This window comes from Haliaeetus leucocephalus, unplaced genomic scaffold (assembly GCF_000737465.1).
Source record: "Haliaeetus leucocephalus isolate CR32 unplaced genomic scaffold, Haliaeetus_leucocephalus-4.0 Scaffold840, whole genome shotgun sequence".
NCBI classification, from domain to species: domain Eukaryota; kingdom Metazoa; phylum Chordata; class Aves; order Accipitriformes; family Accipitridae; genus Haliaeetus; species Haliaeetus leucocephalus.
In genome coordinates this window covers 3,827,161-3,849,061 of record NW_010973276.1, presented here as the reverse complement: position 1 = coordinate 3,849,061, position 21,901 = coordinate 3,827,161, and the positions used below count along the sequence as shown (strand labels likewise).

The following is a 21,901-nucleotide window of genomic DNA, read 5'->3' as shown; positions in this document are numbered from 1 at the left end:
CAGTCTGCTAAAATAGTATGAAATTCCTAGCCACCATTGCATGATTTTCAGGTTAACAGCTGCCGTCACCAAAAGGTAGTTCAGGAATCAGGTGCCTTAAGAGACTCCAGATCTTACAAGAAAGTTCTAAATAGCCACCTCCACCCCTAAACTAATCAGCAGTTGCTTGCATGTTCCCCACTTCCTTTAAGAGCAGAGGTTAATGAACTGAAAGGGAAAGGTGCCTCCAAAAGACTGCCAATAAACTTCTGGATGGCCAGAGCTTGATGACTCATGTTGTTCTCCAAATGAGCACTTAAAACATTTGTCTGAAAGTAAAAGCGTGCTGAGATGCTGAGAGTGCTCCTCCCATGCCTCCAGCCAGGCAAAAGTTCACTTTGCAGGCGCTGTAAACTGGAATCAGAGAAGGTTTAAAGAGCAGGCATTAATACAGTGTAATGGTACTAAATAATTAAAGGCCATTCTTATGCAGAAGGTCTGGAAAATCTTTATTACAGACTTGGATGTGAATTTTAATACTTCTGGTGGGCTGTGTATTAAGACATGCTTTAACGTTATCTGGTAAAAATGTAAGCTAGTTGTTAGGTTGCTAATGTGTGCCTGGGCATGCTTTCCTCCCACCAGCAGGTTTGTCAGGGACTCAATCACTGTCAAAGGACAACGGGTAACTAAAGATGCTAAAACTAGAAGAATTTGCCAAATGGAAAGTACTGCTGCCCTCCACCCCTTCCACACCCCCTCCCAATGGCTATTTCTCTGCCTTAACAGGGACTTGCCCAGGATGTTCTCAAATGTTGTCTCCACTAGCACAAAGGACAAGGCACAGGAGGAAAGATCAGTACCTGCTTTCACATATCTCAGAGGTGTTGGGCTGGGGAATTTGAGTCCATATGGGAGCCATAAACACTGAAAGCCCTGGTAGCAAATAGATATTAAAAATAGTTACTGCTCTGTTGTGTTATGATATATGACCAGTAAAAATGGATGCTTTTGTACCAGCTCCTGGGGCATCAGGACTGGGCTTACAGCTGTTCTGGCAGGGCACTTAATGATAACCCACTCTGGAGGTCAGATACAATTCCCTCCTTCCCCCAAACTACAGCCTGTCTTCTTAGGCAAGGAATTGATTCAACATAATAAACAACATGGACAGCCAAAATAAAAACCTTTAGTGTGTTCATGCAGCAATCTCCCAGCCACATGTTGACCAGTCCTTGGGTCACTGAGGTCTTGAAGTTTTTTCTTTTCAGTTCCTCTTTTGCAACAGTATAAGCAAATCTGCAGTCTTATATTTGTAACTTCTGTCGTAGGCAAACAGATGCAATGACTGATCTCTTCCTACAACTTCTTTCCCCAGTAACTTGCCCCTCGCTGACCTGTTCGAACTCATTTGTTAATTTTGCTGCATGTGTTTTACTGTCAACTGCTGCTGCTGAGCTCAGCACCCCAACAGAAAGCAACACCCATCTTTTATTTATTTTTCCACCCAAACGCACACAAGTAATGTCTTTACTGCTGCCATGTTTTACCTGTTTACAATTTTATGCAAATTTTTTTTACTTCCAGCATTTCTTCTGCTCAGGACAGTCAGTTTTGCCGAGGCTGTTTGTGTGTGTTTGTGCATGCATGTGTTGTGTAGGATAAGAGACCTGGAAGGAGTAGTCAGGTTCTCAGCTGTTGTATCCAGGTGTATCTAATGCCCATTTCCATAAATTAAGCACATTCCTTCTTGAAGACAGTTTAGTTTCTTACCTGTAAGCCTGCAGATGTTGTTCCAAAACCTCATATCTCCTGTGTTTAGAAACCTGATTTCCAGTCTACACTTATTCAGGATCAGTTTAGACTCTTGTGCTTGCGTCTGCGCTCTCCTTTGACTTAAGTGCCTCTCTTCCCTCCCTAGCTTTCTTTACTCATCTCCACCATGTTTGAGAGCAGGCATTTCATTCTCGGGGAGCTTTGTGAAGCAAATCAACCTGAACTCTTTCAGTCTCTGTTCAGAAAGTCTCCGTGCTTCTTGTCCTTCTGTGGTCCTTCTCACACTGCAGTTACCTTTGTGTTGATGGCCCAAACTGAACTCAGCCTTCTTGATGGGGGCTGGCCAAGGCCTTGTATCACGGCTAATCCTGTTTCTGCTGGAAATACCTTGCTTCATGGATTGTTGTTTGCCTCATCCCTGACTGGACTTGATGTGGATAGTGCATTTATTGTATGCACCATGTGCAAACTTGGGGAGGAAAGGGTGATAAAATTTGCATAAAAGACACTTGGACCAAATAAAACCTCTTTGTAAAATACGCCTTTCTACTGTGTTCTCTTTCATTCCCACCTAGGATGAATCAGTGCAGCCATTAATGCAGCCAAGTAAAATCCATGTCCTCCTCTTGGTACTCCATGGAGGGAACATCCTGGACTCAGGAAGTGGTGACCAGAGCTCCAAGCAAGGGGATGTCAACACCATCACGACAGTGTTTGACACAGTGATGAGGGTACATTACCCAGCGGCTCTGGGACACATTGCCATCAGGCTAGTCCCTTGCCCAGCCATCTGCTCCGAAGCTTTTTCGCTGGTGTCCAGGTAAGTTGATGCTACTCTGTCATGGAGAGACACGTAGAAAATTTCACTCTTGTTTTTTTTACCGCTTCCCTGAAATATTCTGCGTGTAGTATTGAAAGCTCTGACCGTGCTTTGAGAATGCACTTATTAATATACTAGTGAGGCATTCAATCTCGATTTCATACTTAGCTGCAGTGAATACAGTAATCATGCAGCAAGAGTTCTGAGATTGATTTATTCTAATTAATCCAATAAATACTAAGGCTTTAATTCCTTGTCTAAGGGTTGTTCTTTCAATGTAAGTATGTTGTCCTTGAAGATTTACGTTTGATGGGAGGGAAAGATTTATTAAGCTCTCACCCATTCACAGTGGAATAAATGGCCTTTCTATCTTGAGGCTTTTTTTCAATGAACTGCAATACTGACTGTACTGTCTGCAAATGGTTTTCCCCACTCTGTATGTTAGGCTGAATATTTCCAATGTCTCTTGCCCTATCCAGCCTCAGCCCATATAGTTATGATGAAGGCTGCCTGTCCAACAGCCAGGATCACATTCCCCTTGCTGCACTCCCTCTGCTAGCAACATCATCCCCGCAGTACCAAGAAGCGGTAGCCACAGTCATCGTCAGAGCCAACCAGGCCTACAGTGAGTTCATCAGATCCCAGGAGGGCATGTCATTCAACGGCCAGGTGAGCCAGCAGCTGTTTATAGCCATAATGAAAGGAAGAGCAAGTGAAGCAATTTCCTTCTGAAGCTCTCTTTTCCATTAATCTCTCAGGAGGGATGGAAACATGACAGTGTTGAGCTGCAATAAGAAAGTATTGTGCTTCCATTTCTTTCTTTCTGAGTGAGAGAGATTATTGCTTATGCTCTGTCTTGAGCCTTTGGGATTCAAAGCAAAGTCTGAGCTTGTGTTCAGAAATGAAGCTACAAAGCTGTGAAGTTAATCAATTTTCATCATGGCACACCTTTCCAAATCAGGAATGCTACCTTTGTTACCAAACATGATCTCTTCTTCCATTGCAAACCAAGGCTGTTTAAGCATTCCTGTCTTTAAAGGACCTTCAGCAGCTCACGCTGGAGTTGTTACAAAAGTGGGTTTCTTTTCTGAGGCTCTGCAGCTGCTGCACCCCATGCCTGAGCCTCACACCTCTGTGAGCAATGGGACTCTCTAGCCCCACGAGGTTTGAGCTATTGGACTAGCTGTCACATTGCACTGTTGTAGTGTGATTTAACCACCCTGAGTTTCTTCCCAGACAGCCCTCTCCTACCCAGGGGTCTCAGTGCTTTATTGTGCCCATCTGCTCAATACCTGTGGAGGCAGGACAGTATTATCACCTCAGGGTACAAACAGGACAGAAGCACAGGGAAGCTTGCCTGAAGTAACATGGACAGCTGGCAAGAAGGGAATCAAGCTTGGTTTTCTGAGGCTGGACTTAGTGCTATAGTCAGTGCTCTGTGTTGCTTTCACTTTGCTCCAGCCAGCTGATGGGGACAGCCAGAACACATTAGCTACATTAGATAACGAGAGTATGCAGGGTATGGGTGGATGTTCAATAGTTTTACTGATGAAAGAACTGGGCATCCTGTTACTGCAGCTTTCCTAGGTATAATCCAGCACTTCTTTTAACTGTCATTTCTGAACTGAAGTCAAGGGGCCTGTTTTTTTTTTTCTTTTCCCCTCTTCCCCTGCTTCTGTTGCCTTTTTCAGGTCTGCTTGGTAGGGGACTGTGTTGGAGGAATTCTGGGATTTGATGCCTTATGCTACAGCAATCAAACTGTGTCTGAGAGCCAGAACAGCAGTCGGCGAGGAAGTGTTGTGAGTGTCCAGGTAATACTGGCTCCCAGTGTCTACTGGGAATAGGTCTGCTGGCCACAGCGCCTCCATGGCCCCTGTTTTTAGTAAGGCTCTTCTCATGAAACAACAAAGACTCCGTTCCTTATCAATGGCAAACGTGTGTCTTAAGGTGCATATGTGTCTCAATTTGGGTGCATTTGCTCTGAACAGGGATGCTTCACCCTCTGGTGTGAAGCATTACCCACACCTGCATCACCCACACCCTTAGGAAGTGGTTTGGTCTGAGATACTGTATTGCCCTCAACTGGATCTTGGGATAGATGGGGAAAGGAGGGTGGCAGGAGAAGCTTATAATGTGGGTGTATTCCTGATTCAGCTGTTAGAGTGCTAAATCCATATACTTCAAATCCCAGGATACCGACCTCCTGTCTCCTGGAATAACGGTGAACAACAGCTATTGTTCCAGTGGTTCTAATCTGGAAGCCAGCAGACACCTCAGCAGGAGCAACATTGATATTCCCCGTAGCAATGGAGAAGATCCAAAGAAGCAGCTGCCACGAAAAAGGAGCGATTCATCAACCTATGAACTGGACACGATAAAGCAGCATCAAGCCTTTCTTTCAAGGTAAGATTTTGAAGGAACAGAACCAGCAATATTCTGGAGCTGAGATTGGTGCATCTGTGAAATTTGAATGTTGCTTTGTCATCCTGTGATAAGCAAGGTGGAGGAAAGTGTTTAGGTTTTTAGGGTATAGATTTCGGTCTGTTGTATATGCAAAAAAAATTAACAGCTCTCTTGCTGAGTGGAAGTGAGAGAATCCAGCTGCTCTACTGCATCTGTATTACAACAGCAAGAAGCCCATCATCCTGTTGCTTGACAGCCAAGGCAGTCAGGTAACTGCTTTTTTGCTGTGCTGCAAGTGCAGGATGGAGATCATAAAGCAAATGTAGAAATCGTGCAAGGGAAGACGGTGAAGCAGAACTGGGAATCCAGTGTTGTATTAATTTCAAAGCATCTCTGAAAGCTGATTTTGAGTTGGCTGGCCTGTTTTTGGGAAAGGTGAGCTTGAGCCGAGTATCCTTTAATTTTGGCCTAGTTCAGGTGTGAGATGGAATTGTGGTGCCCTTTCCTGTCACAGGAGCAAGTTTCTGCTGTCATGGTGGCAGGATGCTCTGGATGAGACATCCTGAACCCTAGCTGGTTGGCTGGTTCATGGAGCAGCCTTCAACTGCACGTGAGGATTGTTCTGTCGGTGTGACTATTTGGCAAAGCAACCCAAGTCCCCTGTGTGGAGCAGGGACAGGGGATTGTTTTCTGTCCCCTGCCAGGGTTGCTCTGTTGCACCAAGGTCGTGTTTCAGATTTGTTAATATCGAAGCCCCCAAGTATCACATTCCTAAGCTTCTTCAAATGGACTTTCAGAAATGTATCCATTAACATAACCGATGAAATTTTCATAGCAGTCTTCCCATTGCTGCTGGTCATTCAGGGATTACTTCTGTAAGCCCGGAGACTTTTTCTGACTGAATCATCTTCTTCAGCCTGTGGAACTGGACAGCCCAGACCTTTTTCTCCTGCAGGCCCAGAGGAACTGCAACAGCCTCTTAATACCTCTTCCCCCATGTCCCAGGTACTGGGGAGCGATGTCCCCCCACCAGCAAACACCGTTATCTGCATTGAAGCTGTGTCCAAGGCTGTTCCTTTTGCCCTGTGCCGAGCTGAAGGCTTGTCCTGCGCTTTTGCCCCTCCTTTGCTACTTGTAATAGTTGCTCCAGCACAGGGACTTGTGTTGTCCTGCCACGTCAGAGGCCCTTTTGTAAAAGATTCATAGGAGAGAGAAAGTATCAAAGTGAGTGTTGTTGGTGCACAGAGATACTATCTTCAGAAAGACAGCTGCATTTACAAAAACCACAATAAGCTTCTCAGCTATTTCCAGCAGGTTAGTAAAAGGCAATCAGTCTCTTGTTCATACCTTATCAAAACAGTCTCCTGTATTACAGGAGAAAATATGAGTCATACAAAAACGTGCTCTTTCTCTTCCTCGTTATTGACCTCAGGGGCATGGACTTGGCTGAGGAAAGTGGGCTGGCATCTTGCTGCAGTTTTACATCTAGTTTAGAGTAAGCTCTGGGCCTGACGCAGATAAGGGATTGCACAGTTTGTCATTTCAAATAGCTTTGTCCTCGTTCTTACTGTTCCATCTCCTAAGCATTGTGCCTGCTCCCAACGTGCAGCGCTTGGGGGTCCCTGGCAAGGGCTGTCAGTGTTCAGTGCACTGATGGATTGGTGCATCTTTACTTCTTTTACCATTTTGTATTTTTTTTAAATCCACCTTTAGACCTTGGGTCAAAAATGAGCATCTTCCCACAGCTCAAGAGCCAGATTCAGTCAGGTAAAGGAGCAGTGTGAAGCTGCTGTACAAGCTCTCTCTACATCTCTCCCCCTCCACTCCCTGGCATAGGAAAGGCTCGGGTGCAGTAATTCACCTCTTCCCCTCCTGCGTGACAGCAGGGCATCACACCTGGACCCATCCCTGGACCTTGTGCTTACAGCCGTCATTACTGAGCTGCACAGTCATCAGCAGAATTCCCCTTCAGCCTCTCTGTCACTAAGTAATGATTTTCACATACGAAAACCAAGCCCTGATGTGACACGGCTTCGTGCAGGAGATTGGCAGAACAGAGCCAAGTTCTCCTAATGGGCTCAGCAGACGGGCAACCTGGTATACAGGGGCCTTTCTGTCCGTGCCGATTGCAGATTTCAGCTTGTGCCAAAGACATTCATTTTTATTCATGTATCAGACCTACCCGCTTCTCTGGGATAATGCCCAACAAGCCAGAGCAGCATCTGGAAATTACAATCACACATTTATTTTTAAATTCAGTCCTTCTGCACAACTACATTATTTCTGGCTGTGCTGTACTTGTATTATTGTAAATGAGTTGATTTGCTTCTGAAATCCATAAGCTCTTGTTTAATTAATGCACACAGTACATCTGCTGCTTTTTAAAGGGAGAACAGGGCACTGTAGGTTGCTTGGAGCATGACGGATTCAGAGTTCCTCTTGGCTCCCATTTCTTTTGATTGCTAAAAAGACTATCAAGTTCCCAGTAAAAGGAGAGAAGCTGTCCAAATTGCTTAGTGGTATAAGTGCTCTCGTTCTCTTCCATTCCCCACAAAGAGATGCGATGGGAAGATGGGTGGAATACACCAAAAACCCCTTACACCTGTCCTGCCATAACACATCTGCTATCGGGATAGTCTTTCCTTTTGTGCCTTTGTTTGAATCACGTTGCTGTCGTGTTTAGAACCGAACATGTTCTAAATAACTTTGTATTCATTACACGCAGCAAACTTAATGCATTGCAGTCTTGTCAGCTAAAATAATTGTAGCTTCACTGAAGGTGGCTTGTTTTTAAATGTGTTTCAGCGTTGTGCGTCTTGGCAGTGTGATCTTGGGGAAGCTCATTCACATCACAGAAATGGGAACATGTTCATTTTACCTGTCACTGCTATAACCTCCTGTTCCTCTTGCTTTTGACATCACTGTTTTGACTTTCCATGATACGTATGTCTGGCATAAGTAAGCTTGTTGTTTCCCTGCGGCTGGTAACCAGGAGAGTAGTGCTGTTCGTGTGCATGCGTGCACCCTTAGAGAATATGTGACAGTGCGGCATGAGAAGAAAGTTTTTTAGCATCCTTTAGGAGTGGCATTCAGCAGAGGTGCTGTCTCTGGGATGATGCGTTATTTGCCAAAGCAGAAAAACAAAGTCCGAGTGAAAGCCGTTTTCTTCTCAAATTTGTGAGTGTTTGCAGCTGCTCATTTACTGAATGGCTGTCCCAGAGGAGGAGTGTGCATGAGCACCTGCTCTGGTGCTACAGATGGTGGGGAGTGAGCAGCCCTATTTCCAAAAGTGCAGCAGTGCTGGGATGTCGCTGCCCAGCCGGGCAGCCAGCACACTGCGTTTAGAAGTGGCCTTGATGAGCGAGTGCTATTGCATATGGAGACACGGCAAGTGCTGGTGACCACCTGGGATATTGACTGGGGGCCACGGAGCTGGCAAAAGACTCTTGCATTTGCATTATTCCTGACTCCAGGCCAGTAAACCTTTTATCCAACCCAACTGTTGTGGTATCCGTTTATCTTACATATTTTATAGAACCTGTTCAGATGCTTTATAAAGTGTCTGCAAACACCCTGTTAAGTCACTGCTGGTACTCTGTCTTCAACTCTCCACTCCTAATTATAACGACAATAACCCAGCAAGACTGCCATCTGAATCTGTAGAACGTGGAGAGCAAAAGAAATTGCAACTTATTGCTTTTGGGTGGTAACAGAAGAATCTTGGAAACCCTTTTGTGAACTAGGTTATTAGTATTGCACATCTGTCATTTTGCTGTCTAATCCCAGATCTAGACTGCAAAGAAGCACCTCTTCCTAACATGGGGGTGGATTCACAGGATTTTCATCTAAGAATTCCTGCTTCTTCCTCAGTGTCCAAGGGATATGTGAATTTAAATCTCTGTGTTAAACCTGTGTACTGCCCAGCCTGCACTGTACACAGGTTGAATTTTGCAAACAGATTTGACACCTGAAAGAGAGGGGGAAAGCTAGACATGTTTTATATCATTATTCTTTTTAAGTACAGTTGCCTGGAGTTGTTGGGCTGGGGTTGAGAGGTAGCTTGGTAATAACTCGACATATGTGGCCTCATGGGCAGAAGTGGGAGAGTCCTGTGTGCATGATAAATACAATTTACCACATGGCCACTGAGTTAATTACCCCAAATTCCCATTCCCAGCAAATGCCATACACATGCATGGAAGCTGTGGTACAAACTTGGTGCACAAAGATACTAGAAACCCTCTTGCAGATTTTGATCTTTCTTTTTCTCTTTCCCCTCCCGTTTCTTTTTCCTTTTCAATCCTATAACATTTGTCCAACTACTTCCACGAGGAAGAAATGGGTAAGCACAGCTTTCCATAACATTTGAGAATAAGGTGATGGAAGGAACTCAAATGTTGACAACCAGAAAGCATAGCAGTAACATGTATGATGGAGTAAATCACTGTAAACCTGCTTTTTACCCTGCTACTCTAGTAATTTTGGCTTGCTGGTTATTTTGTCTTGCAAATGACTATCCTACTAGCAGCAACCAAGATTCTGACTCCTCAAAGAAATGCATTTTGAGGAGATAGGATTGTGTAAATGAGCCACTTGAAGCTTGGATTTGTACAATCTATATTATGCCAATGTAAAGGGGTAATTGTTTGGGGGGAAGTTTTACTGACTCATAAAACTACAGTACTGAGGCGTGGTGGGTTGATTGGCACAGTTCCTTCACTAAAGAGATAGAAATTATATTTGCTGTCAATCACTAATAATCCAGCCTTCAGTTATGAAACTGCAGCATGAATAAAATTTTTACTTTATTTTCTGTTCTTGTCCCAGTTTACATTCTAGTGTTCTGAGAAATGACCCAGGATCCAGGCGATCTAGTAGCTCTACTATGTTGGATGGAGGAAATATTGGAAAGTTTGAATTTGAGATCACTGACTTCTTCCTCTTTGGTTCTCCCTTGGGTTTGGTTCTTGCACTGCGAAAAACTGTCATTCCAGCTCTTGACAGTAAGTCCTGATGTAAACTGCTGAGCTCACTTAATGGACGATATAAGCATCTCCTGCTACAAATGCAGTAATACGATGAGACAAACTGGTAAAAACAAAAAATTTATATATAATATTTCTTGCACTGTAAGGAAGCAGATCACTGTGTGCTCTAGCCAGTACTTACTATACAATTTATTTGCAATGTACTTCCAAACATTAAAAATACTGGGCAATTCTTGAGTCAATAAGTAGTGTAATAAATTGTTTCAATTGACTAAACTGGAGATGAGGTAGATGATAAATCCTTAGCCCCTTATTTTAACCCAACAGTTGTCCTTTTTACGGACAAATATTTACAATAGTCTAACAAATAACCTTTTGATACTTGAGGGGTTTTTTTCTTCATCTTTTTAGTCTTTCAGCTCAGACCAGCTTGTCAGCAGGTCTATAACCTGTTCCACCCTGCAGACCCATCTGCTTCACGCCTCGAGCCTCTTTTGGAGAGGAAGTTCTACCTTTTGCCTCCCTTTAATATTCCCCGTTACCAGAGGTTCCCGCTGGGTGATGGCAATTCTGCTGTTCTGGGTAAGTCACTTTGGATCTATATTAGCTGTCTAAAGGGTTGTATCCACACTTTATATGAAATTATCAAAGCTATTGGGAATGACAAGAAAGAGAATTGGCCCTATAATGTTAGCCTTATTCCTGATTTACCAGAAAAGTAGTTTTCTTCCAAGAAAATCAGTGCCTTGTGACCCATATGCGCTTCATTTGTCACACAAAGGCCATCAGCCGCTGAGATCTGTGATGTGGTGACCTCTCTGTGAAGGTCCCTGTTTTACCAGAAGCTGGTGCTTGTGACTGGGACTGAATGAAACGTGATTAACTTGGCAGGGCTTAGGACTTTGATGTTTGGAGGGCCAGTAAAGACTGGAAGGAGCAGAGTCAACAGTGAGATAACAAGATGATTTACTTGGTTGCAACCTGTGCTTTGTCATGGGACAGGCTACTGCAGATCAGTGGGCTGGTGATGGTGCCTTGCCCTTGCCACCTTGCCAATGAGACACTTTGTCTTTCTAGGATACCTAGGATTCCTCTGCCATCAGTTGCCTCTTCACTTGCTCTACCCCAATTGCAGCAGGAACAAAGTCTAAAATGGCTGTGTGCATGCCCTTTTGTCTTACTGGGTTGCATTTGAAACAACTGTGTCCTGACCATGCACTGCCTCAGCTCCCATTACATCAGTGCTCTTGCAGTTGATCTAATAAAATAAATTATATTTCCTACCATCTTCACCTCACTTCTGTGCCTAGACTTTCACGGTCTGTTGCCATTTCAGTGCAGGCTCTCATTGCAAGGAGCTCTTGGGGAAGCTCACCACTGTGCAGAGCTAAATTTGGCCTTTCTGCTTCATGTAAAGCTTTGGTTCCCTGCAGGGTCAGGGCTTTGGAGCAGGAAGAACAATTGCACCGTAATTTTTCCCTTGCGAGAAGTTATTAGTCGATGGCTACTTAAGTCAACATTGCAACTAAGAGTTGCTAGTATAAAACTAGACTTACAGCACACAAGAAATCATGCTGGCAAACCAGAGTAGAATATCAAAGCCACCAGCTAGAAAGATTGGGATTTGGTGGTTGTTTTTTTCCCAAATCTCTGGTAGCTTCCCATTTGTTTAATATTTGAATCATGCAGGACTAAATGAAGAGGGATATGTATCTAGAGCTGAACAATTCTGGTGATACCCTGCATCATTTTTAAATTGAAAATCCAAAGCAGTGGTCTGCTGTGTATCAGTGTCTTTAAAAATTGTATTGTAATTGCTGAATCTGGAGGTCTGATTTGTTAAATGGGCATAAACCCCCATGTTTAATAAAGTGAATAACATACTTTCTGCAGGCCCCACTCACTTGTCAAATTTAGCAAAGATCTTGCTGCAACACTTTTTAAAAATGGATCCACCCACAATTACATTAGTACCCAGTCTGGTTACAACAGCTCAGGGAATCTGTAGCAACTTGAAAAGCAATTTGCTTTTTGGGTGTATTCTAGGTATCAGCTGCAAGAGCTGCAAGTGGTTTCTTAAAAAAAAAAAAAAATCCTAAACATCTTACCTTCTTCCTCTTAAATACATTGCAAATCCCCTGTTCTCACTGAAGGCAGAGGTAGAAGCCTTGCTGACACTGAGCAACCTGCGTTCTGGTTATCATTCTGTACAACAGCAGGGATCTTACTAGTTTGCTATGCCTCCCTAGACCTTTGAGTTGGCTGTGTTTAAAGAGACACTTGCTATGTGGTGGAGAGGAGTTAAACAGCAATTAGCTCAACTATGAGAAGGGTAGAGTGATTTCAAAATCCTCTCCAGGTTTGAGCCTTGTTATTTTAAGAGATCCTGCTCTGCCTTGATGAATAAAACTGACAAAAAAGCAGCTTTAAATTCTCTTCTTGTATAAGACAAAGCTGCTTCATTTGCTTATCATAAAGTTAACAGGCTATTCCTTTCCATTAGAGTCAAAATTTCAGTGTTGTGATTTACATATTACCCAGAAGGACTGTTCTAACCATGATTTGCAAAGCCGCTACTGAAGTTAGTGTTCACTGTAGGACGCTCCAGAAAAGTTAATTGCTGCTATAATTAAGCTATATGATTTGGTGATCACATAAAATTCAGGTGCTCAATTATAATTAGTTTTGTACAAAACCTTCTGTAACACTGCTTGTGCATATTTCCTCATGCAGATAGCTAGCTTTTTTAAAAGTCCACGATTCAGAAAGCATCTTAGACTTTTTTCTTTCATTTTCCCATCTGTACTGAATGTTGGGTCCCTGTTTCATTACAACCAACTTGCAGAGTGAAATCAAATTCACAGCCCTGCTTACTCCTGTGCTTTGCACTGTGTAGGCTGTGAGTCTGATTCAAGTAAATCTTCTCTTACAGCTTACATTTTTTTCCCCTCGTAGTAAAAAGATTTCTCTGGATCTGCTGGGTATTTATGGATTTGGCTCATTGGAGAAGCTGGTTAAGAGGACTCCCTTTTCTTTTGTTGTTGAAATGCCATCGTTGTGCTCTCCTCTGCTACTAGTTAATCTCTCTGATGTGGGTCTATTTGGAAAGTCACCCATGTTTTGTTTCTTTTACTCTATTTGAAGGTTGTCTTTTCATTGAAGACTCATAGTTGAAGTGCTCAGTTGTAACTGTTTGTATGTTAACACTGTGTGGCCGCATGTCTGTTGTTCTTTGTCCTTCTGTTTTGTTTTGTTTTTTCCCATCTGCTTCTAGTTGAGACAATCCAGAACAATCCCATCCTCCTCATGGAAAATAGCCCTCTGGGTGCTCTCCAGCACCAGGACAGCTTCATGGAAACAAGTATCCCCGTTCCCGTACTGAATTGGCAAGATATTTCCAATAAAAGTGCTGGTTTTGCTGAGTGTGTGTAATCTACACTTTTGTATTGTCTATGGTGTTGGGTACTTGGGGTGCTTTTTGGAGATCATACTGTTGCCTCCTGGAGTTGAAATCTTCATGCTGTGTCTCAGGCTGTGCCACATGAAATAACTGCTTGGGATCATGCTTGGGTCTGGAGACCCACCATGAAAAGACCAAGTTGGGATTACAAACTCTGTCCCATTCTGGTGTTGATGCTAGAAGGGGAGACTGCTGCCATGTACTTAATTTTTTCCATCTGTGGTGGCTGTGCTGCTGGAAGGAAGCAGAGTCCCAGGGTGGCCCTGCTCGTGTGGTACACACCATGCGCAGGATCCCCTGGGAAAGGGTTGGTTGTCTGCAGTGTGCGACTCCCCAGCAGTCAGCCATGCTGCACCGTGGCCAAAAGTCTAATTATTGGCTGTGTCAGACCAGATTTTGTCCATTTGAGTATTTCATGTTTGGACACTCCTTGTGGCTCTGCTGAATACAGTGACTGAGGCTTTCAGACCCCAAGGTGGCTATATGTGTTGGCTTTTTAAAAATAATTTCTTGATTTCTGCCTTAAAAGCAAAGTTTGATGCATTTGTTTTGCCATATTTTCCATCATAAGTGCTGCATGGCCTCATTTATTCTGGTTGTGGCTGGTGCTACATCTGCGATTTCAATGAAGCTTGACTTTGTTTTAGTTTTTTCTTCCCCGTGTGTCTTACTTGCCCGTTCTCACCCCTTTTTCAGTGTTTTGCATTGAGAGCTCAGTTCTGCTGCCTTGTTGTCTTTAACAAGCTGACCCTTGCTGTTCACGAGCAGTCCAGTACGTTATGTGGTCATACAGGATGGCAACATTGCTGACTATTCCAGACAGTCTCTCCCTTTGTCTTTTGAAGATGTAGAAGATTTTTAGGTATGCAGTTGCCATGTTGCCTGTGCTGTGATGTTCTGTAACAAACAGAGGGAAAGGATCTGGTACTATTAATTAATCACTTTGGAGGTCACTGATGAAATGCCATTTAGCTGTCATCTGATATTTCCCACTGTCAGGACAAAGCTTTTAGAAGCTTCTCTGCTCTTTACCTTGTGTGTCAAGAGCACAGTGTGACCAAGCAGTGCTTGCTTTGACTGTAGCAAGTGCTGAATCCCAGTTCAGCCACTGGACTGTGGGAAATTTCCAGAATCATAAAAACTTACAGACAACAGAAATCTGTGTTGCTCTTGATCTCAGGGTAGCAACTGCAGAGTGGCCAGCACTGACCAGTTACTCCAGTGCAAGCAGGGTCTGGCCTGTGCTGAGAAGCTGGCTGGCTTTTCTATTTTTTTATTTTTTTGATTGCTTTCAGTATTTCCCACTTCAGTGCCACAGCTCAGCCTGCAAATAGCACATATTGAAATCTGCCATTCAGATACCCCAAGGACTTAATGCAGTACCAGCAGTACGTTAGGAGGATGGCCCAATGTCGTTCACTTAGTGGGAAACAATTAGTAAGAACATTGACAAATGAGTCCATAAATGAAAAGACACAGCACTGAAATGAGTATTAAAGATCCATAGGTAAGCAAAAAAAAAAAGTGATTTTGCTTCTTACGTCAGGTCTTCTGGAAGTGCCGTTAAATCTCGGTTCATTGCACTGGCCCAACGTGTGCGTGCTGCAGTTGGAGCAGCAGCGGGTCCTTTGCTGGGAGAGAGGGTGCCCAGGGCACCACTCGAGCCAGGTGTCCTCTTCCTGAAACTTCCTCATTCTGATAAAGTCTGCCCTCAGACATGGTACAAAGTACACTTCAGCCAGTGCAGTGAACCGGGGCACCTCTGTCCTTATCTAGTGACATAAAGGAACAGCTGATCTTGAGGAAGGTCTTGCTGCTGCTGGGCCTGGTCCGGCCATCCAACTTCACCCTGGGCTCAAAGTGCTTGCCTGAAAAACCTCCCAGTGATTGTCAGGACCTGAGTCGTGGCTGGGGATGCCACCTCTGCGATGCAGAAGACTTTAGACTGCTCCCTTTAGGAGCAGGAGCGGTTGCAGGTGCTGGGGGTCAGTCTGTGTCGGCATGGCAGCGTCTGTGATGTCCCATCCTGGCCACCGCACTCCCCAGGAAAGACCCCTGGGCTTCAAAATTGCAAGAGCGGTGCTGCATAAGGGATTTGGTGCAAAGAATACAGAGAGTTTAGGGAATAGGTTTAGAGGCTTTTTTTCCTGCAAGTCAGGTCCCGGTTTTGTCTGGAAGTCGCTGTCACTGCAGCTTTGGGGTCAAGGAAGCCTGGCTGAAGGGCCAGTAATGCATAAAACAGGTTTTCTGTCCACGCTTCCTACCCTGCCCTTTCCTGGCCCTCATTTTTCTTAGAAACTGTCCTTTTTCAGGAAGCTTGGGAAAAGGGAGAAACACAAGAGCAACCTGAGTGGGCTGGAGCATGGGAGCACTGCTGTTGGGTGGCACTTCATCTGCTGCAGAACAGACTCCTGCCACCTATGCAGGCGATGCTCAGCAGTTCAGTAATGCTAAAACAGTTTAGGCTTTTATAGGAGTGAAAATTACTCCTCTGGTGACACTAGTTAGGATGGTGTTGGAAGGGCTGTTGACGTTGGGTGTGTTTTTGCTTCAAACTCATTGTATTAAAAAAAATCCCCAGTCAGGCCCAGGAAAGCAAGATTGGCTAAAAAGAGCAAGCCCGAAATACCACTGTTTCTTCCTTTATTCACTTTCTGGGTTCTCAAAAAAGGAGATAAATTGCAGGCAGAGCTAAGTGAAGACATGCTAATGGAGCCAGAGCCATGATCAACCCAGGCAGCACCACATTTGGCCCAGCCTTTTCTCCTGTGTAGCATTGCTGTAACACTCTTTAGCGTGTCTTCCAGCTGCTTCCTAATTCAAGCCACAGATACTTTCTGTTTAAGGGAGAGGAAGAAGTTGAGGCTTTGCTGGTAGGTATTAGTTAAACCTGAACCTGGCAGTTTTCCTAGTGCAGACAAAGCCAAACCTCTCCTTGCATCTGACCAGGTTGAGGGAAGCTGATGGTCCTCATCTGGGTTTACAGCTGTGTTGGGGCACCCACTTGATGTGACACAAGTGCATGAGCGCAGAAGGATCTCGCTGTCTGTACAGGCAAGGGAAAGGAGAGGAAGGGATAACCAGGGAAGAGATGAGAGGGTTGTCCCAGGTCATGCAGCAATGGGAATGAGATCCTTTACCCTTGAAACCGTTGTGGGGTTGAATGCGGCTCCTGGCTTGGCTCATGTTCTCCAAGTACAGCCTCCACTTGAATTGTCCTCTCTTGCTTGTGCTGGTGCTTTCCACAGTAAGAAAGCCATGCTGGCCTGGTGGGGCTGGCTGGGTTGCAGAAACTGGTAGCAGTCTTGACAGCCAGCAGCTCAAGGCAAAGTGAAAGGAGGAGGAAAGTGCTGAGAAAGTGATGCTGGTAATGGCCTTTCAGGCACAACGTGGGCAGTGTGTGCAGCTCATCATCAGGTCAGGCTCCCGCTAAGGCTCAGATCTTGCAGTCCACGAAGCTTTTACACAGAGCAGCTTGTGGCCTGATTTTCCCTGCAGAGAACAGAACTCTTTTACTGACACTTAGCTACACGTTTTCTGCTTCATACGCTCCCTTTTCCTCCACTGCAGCAGGATTTGTGTGGGCACAGACACTGCTGCTGCGAACTGAGAGATTGGAGGAAGCAAATCAGTAGCCCTGAGCAAAAAAAGATCGATATTAAAATAAGCCAGTTGCCAAAACAACACTCTGTGTCAGCCGCATACTGGGATTAAATCCAAGGATATCTAAACTGGCTGAAACAGGCGGAGGATATTGGTCTGTGGGAGTAATGTACTCGCGTTCCCTGTGACATCTACTGCCTGGCTGGGCACAAACCTGTGCCCTGTCTGATACCTGGGAATAAAGTTCAGATGCTGCTCCTCAGGTACAGCAGAGATGGGCAACCTTAAAATGATAGTAAGTAGCTTTGCTTTTGCATGTTACTGTCTTACTGGTGCTGCCTGCTGTGAAGTACTTGGTATTGGCATTACAAAAACCTTCTGCAGTGCAGGATCTTGGGATGTCCCAGAGACACTTAATTCGACCTCGTAGCATCCGCAGATGGGTGGATGCTTTTACCGCTGTTACAGGGAGAAAACTGGAATGCAGAGATTTTGTTGTGACTTTCAGTATCTTTCGGTTTGCCAGTCCTGAACATTTTAGGTCCATTTCCCTCCAATACTTGTGTAAGGTCCATGTGAGCATGACTTTAAATCCTCCTTTTCTGTATTTATGTACTAAAGGGTTAGGCCACACTTGGTAAACCTCAGGTTGGGATCTAAAAATCCAGACTTGCACGTTGTACAAAAGAAGCTCTGTTTTCACAGAGACTGAGTGCTCCCTGATCCGCCAACACCGATTGGAGATGTAAGTGCTCAGCACCAGACTCCTTTCTTTCAATAGCCCTTACTTTAGTTTAACGAGTGTTGGCTGTATCCATTAGCGATAAAATACAAGTTCAAATTTAGTCCCTGCCAGGCATGAAAATGTTTTCTTGATTTTTTTTTAAATTTTTTGGTTTTTGCATTAATGCTTCTGTCTTGGAGATGTTCATTTAAGTCTAAATGTTTAAAGAAAACAAATATCCCCTTTCTAAGGTTGATTTTTGTTGTTCTCCTTACCTTGGTTATTTTGTCCCGATGTGAATATATGAAGTTGCCTGTATTCACATCTGTATGTATGACACATGCTTCAGTTATTGCTGCTTGAATAAGTCTGCCTGGATTTTTCTTTGGCATTTTGGATTTGGTTTTTGAGCTACTTATTTTGCTTCTTTCAATCAAAGACTGCTCCTCCAGCCACCTGTGTCTCTGCCTGCTGTGGTGTTTGCTTTCTTTCAAACCAGAGCTCCAATGAAATGTTTTTTTTCATTCCAATCGGTTCTGAAAGGTTTTTGCACCTACCAGCCTTGTTTGCTTCCTTCCTCCCTTCAAGTTCATCTTGCCCAGCCTCTGTCTGTTGGTCTAATATTTTGATTTCCCTGTTTCAACTTTGTAGCAGATGTTGTTCAGTCTCATGGTGCCGTCTTCATGGAAAGCGCGTCCCTGTCCACCCCCATTTCAGCCCCTCAGTTCAGGGGCTTCCGGAGAGCCAGTGAGATCAGCATTGCCAGCCAGGTCTCAGGAATGGCAGACAGTTACACTGCTTCCAACATAGCCAACAGTAAGTGTTTCACCCCTCTGAGACTACCGCTTGCTGCTGCACCGCTCTCTCAGCACCACGCACCGGGCAAGAGCCACGCAGCTTCTGTCTGTCTGTCTGGGGTTATACTTTCCATTAATAACAGAAAGTTGGAATTATTCTGCCTTCACCTGGTTTTGCTGTAGTCAGTGCCACGTGTTATCACATCCCCTGGAGGAACAGGTGATAAATTGATTGTAATACAGGGGCCGCTGCTGTGTTATGCATGTTGGACTGTGCTGGTGATGAATGGTTCCAAAAAATATAATAATTTATAACTCTGAGCACCATTTGGCTGCTGTGCATGGTGAGGGTTAATCCAAACGGATGTTTCTGTGCTGCCATTGATAAGTCGTGCAGAACTGGTAGGGATCAGCACTGCCAGATTGATGATGCAGGATGTGGCATGTGGCTTGATGCAGATCACTTAAATGTGGCCCACAAAAATGGGGATGAGTAAGCCCCTCTGTAATGCTGAAAGGGAAGAACAGGTTTGGGTTATTTATTACTTTGCATTAGAAATTCAGCTCTTCTGTAGCCTGTGGGACAGCTCAGAGTGTCAGCCAGTTACGATCCATGTCCAGAGCCGAATGGGGAACAGAAGGGATTTTTTATTTGTTATTTTTCCCAAGACCTGTGTAACTTCCCAGCTAATACAGTGGAGAACAATAGCCTTTGTTAACAGTTCAGCCCCTTCTTCATTTCAGCTGAGGTGTGAGATTAACAGTCTGCATCCTCAGAGACCTCTCATAACTCAGACCGAAAAAGGCTGAAAACCATACAAATTTTAAAACAAATTAACAAACCAAAAAAACTACCAAAAAAACCTTCAGCCCAAACTCTTGTCCCAGAGGGTGGCAAACAGGGCTATGAACGACTCACTTCATAATTAATTGCTGAGGTTAATAATGCTCCCCAAGGCAAGTGTTAGTTGCTGAACGTGTGTGGGCGCTGGTCAGGGGCTGCTGTAACTTCTTGCACTGCTTGAGGCAACGCTCAGCAGCAGGAAAAAAATACCTGCCCTCTAACAAACAGAGGTTTGTCAGAGGTTTTCTTTCCCAAAGCACGTCCGAGAGCTGACACCGCACTCTCTGTGTGCGTTCTTATATCTGTCCTGGTAAGACATCTTGCCAGGCACTTGCTTAATATTAATCTGCTTGGGAGGGAGGCTCTTGGGGGAGAAGGTGTTTGTTTTCTGCTGGTTTCACACCCACGGAGAGCTGCTGAGCTCGGCCAGCCAGGATGGGAAGCGGGGGGCGGTGGCTGTTCATTATGAAGTGTTTACGCCGGGGTGATGCCTAAAGGCCCGCATGACGCGATGGAGGGATCCTGCCTCTGCGAGCCGACGGCAGGATCAGGCCCACGCAACGCTTGCCTCTCTTTGCTTTCCCTGCGCTCTCCCCGATTACTTAGCTTCTTGTTTGTGTAATTTATTCCTCCACGCACTTCACAGCTATCAAAACCTGTTTCTGAGATCAGAGAGGAAGAGTCTGGCCCCGGCGTGGGCTGTGCGCACGTGTCTGGACCCATCTGCAGCCTGCGCCAAGGGCTGTCGCAGCCCCTTCCTTCGCCTCCCGAGTGACAACGTGTCCTCTGAGCCCTTGCTCTGGCTTTGCAGCTCTTGCGCTCGACCTTATTAGCGCGGTGGCGATATGAAGCTGTGGCATTGAGGGTTGGTTGCGGTCCGTGTTTCTTCTTCGGGGAGAGCCAGAGGAAGTCCAGAGGGGTCCTGCAAAACCATGGCTCCCTCTCGGGAGCCCTCTCTAAGGTGCAGCTTCCCTTGCACTGTGAATTTCTGGAGGATGAAACCGGTGTTGCCTGCGGCATGTGTGCGCCATATTAATAAGTGTGATTTCTGCTTTATTTTATTTTATTTTTCCTTTTAGAAACCAAACACCACCTTAATCATTGTAGAGGGTTTAGCCTTCTGTCCCAACTTGCCCTCCCTCACAAATCCCCTACCCAGACCTCATCCAAGAGACATAGGCAGCACAAACATGAAATCCCTTTGAAGGGAAGAAAGCTCAAAGGGCCATGGAGTCAGGCTGCAGACTGTGCTCTTCGGATACCCGACCTGGACATCAAGACAGGTATTCTGGAGAGATCCACTCTGGTCGACCTCCTTTCTCATTCAGTAGTCGCAGAACTTCACAACAAATCTTTGCGCTTTCACTGAGGCACTTGCAATTTCTGATTGCATTTTAACAAGTATTTCTGTCACTTTGCTCCGAAGATTGATCATAACACAGCTAACAACCTGGCAAGAGCAGGAGTTCTTCTGGGCAGAGCTGTGGGGACAATGCTTCTGCCTCCACCACTGTCTTTTGAGCATGGAAGAGTACATCCTGTCTGCTTCCTGCAAAGTGTGAAATTACCCGAGCTGGGGACTTGCATGAGAAATGAAGGGTTGGGACATGACCAGGAGCTCCCAATTTGGAAGACAGGGAGTCAGAAATGGCTGCGAGGAGGTGCCTATGTGCTCTGGAAAAGCCATGTTGATCCATCAATGCTCTTCTCCTCCTTCCCATGGCTCTTCAGAAAAGCAAGGGCCATTAGGTTGAGAGTGGCCTGGGCACTCAGCACAGCCAGGGCTGGGCCATGGGGATGTGCTGATGCCATAACCCTCTGCATGTTGCTGTGGCGGGAGCTTTGTGTAAGTCTCTGGAAGGAGCTGGTGGGTCCATTTTTTCAGTTCAGCATCTGTGCTCGTCACCAGCTAGATTTCCCTTAAGAGGGGTTTGTTGGATCTTAGCTTACACCTGGCAGCCTTCCTGGAAGTCCATAAAAAGGGAACATTGTCACAGAGAAAAACCAAGCTTGAGAAAACCCTTGTCAAAGTCCCAGCTTGTAACTTGCATGCAAATGCAGCTCCTCCTATTGCTGTCTGGATCTGATCCATCTTCTCTTTCCATAGCTGCTTTTCCAGGCCAGAGCGCGTGGGGGTTGAGGACTCCTCGCTGCTGGGAAAGCAGCCCACACGTTTGGGGTCTGGGACTTTGGGCTGAGATGTGCTTATTGCTAGGGAGTCGGAAAGGATGTGTGCGTGGGCAGAGTTCAGGGCAGCGTTGAAGTGTGGTGGTGTCCCATGGGTGAGCGGCGTCTGTTGGACACTTGTGTATGAGTTGTTGACTCCCCGAGGGAGAAACTCTTCTGCCTTGTCTGTAACCTTGCCCACCCAAAATCTCAGTGTATTTTTCAGTCCCCTGTGCAACGAAGTCCTGGCTCTCCCAGATACTTTTCTTGTTGGCCACTGCAGAGGCTGTGCTCCCAGGGAGGCTGGGCTGGGCGTCTCAGTTGCCTGCAATGTGGTAGCC

The 21,901-nt window shown here is 45.2% G+C and overlaps 1 protein-coding gene across 2 annotated transcripts in view; it reads left to right on the top strand.

Annotated features, from left to right (window-relative positions):
• The window catches only part of PITPNM2 (phosphatidylinositol transfer protein, membrane-associated 2), a 70,013-nt gene that overhangs the window by 37,452 nt on the left and 10,660 nt on the right, over positions 1 to 21,901 (top strand). The window contains exons 9-16 of one of the 2 annotated variants that reach the window (XM_010582219.1): positions 2,331 to 2,575; positions 3,055 to 3,244; positions 4,267 to 4,386; positions 4,767 to 4,978; positions 9,806 to 9,981; positions 10,378 to 10,548; positions 13,241 to 13,390; positions 18,405 to 18,569. In XM_010582219.1, coding sequence (XP_010580521.1) covers positions 2,331 to 2,575; positions 3,055 to 3,244; positions 4,267 to 4,386; positions 4,767 to 4,978; positions 9,806 to 9,981; positions 10,378 to 10,548; positions 13,241 to 13,390; positions 18,405 to 18,569 — 1,429 coding nt within the window. The remainder of the gene's footprint in view (positions 1 to 2,330; positions 2,576 to 3,054; positions 3,245 to 4,266; positions 4,387 to 4,766; positions 4,979 to 9,805; positions 9,982 to 10,377; positions 10,549 to 13,240; positions 13,391 to 18,404; positions 18,570 to 21,901) is intronic. The other variant, XM_010582218.1, reaches the window with a different exon arrangement.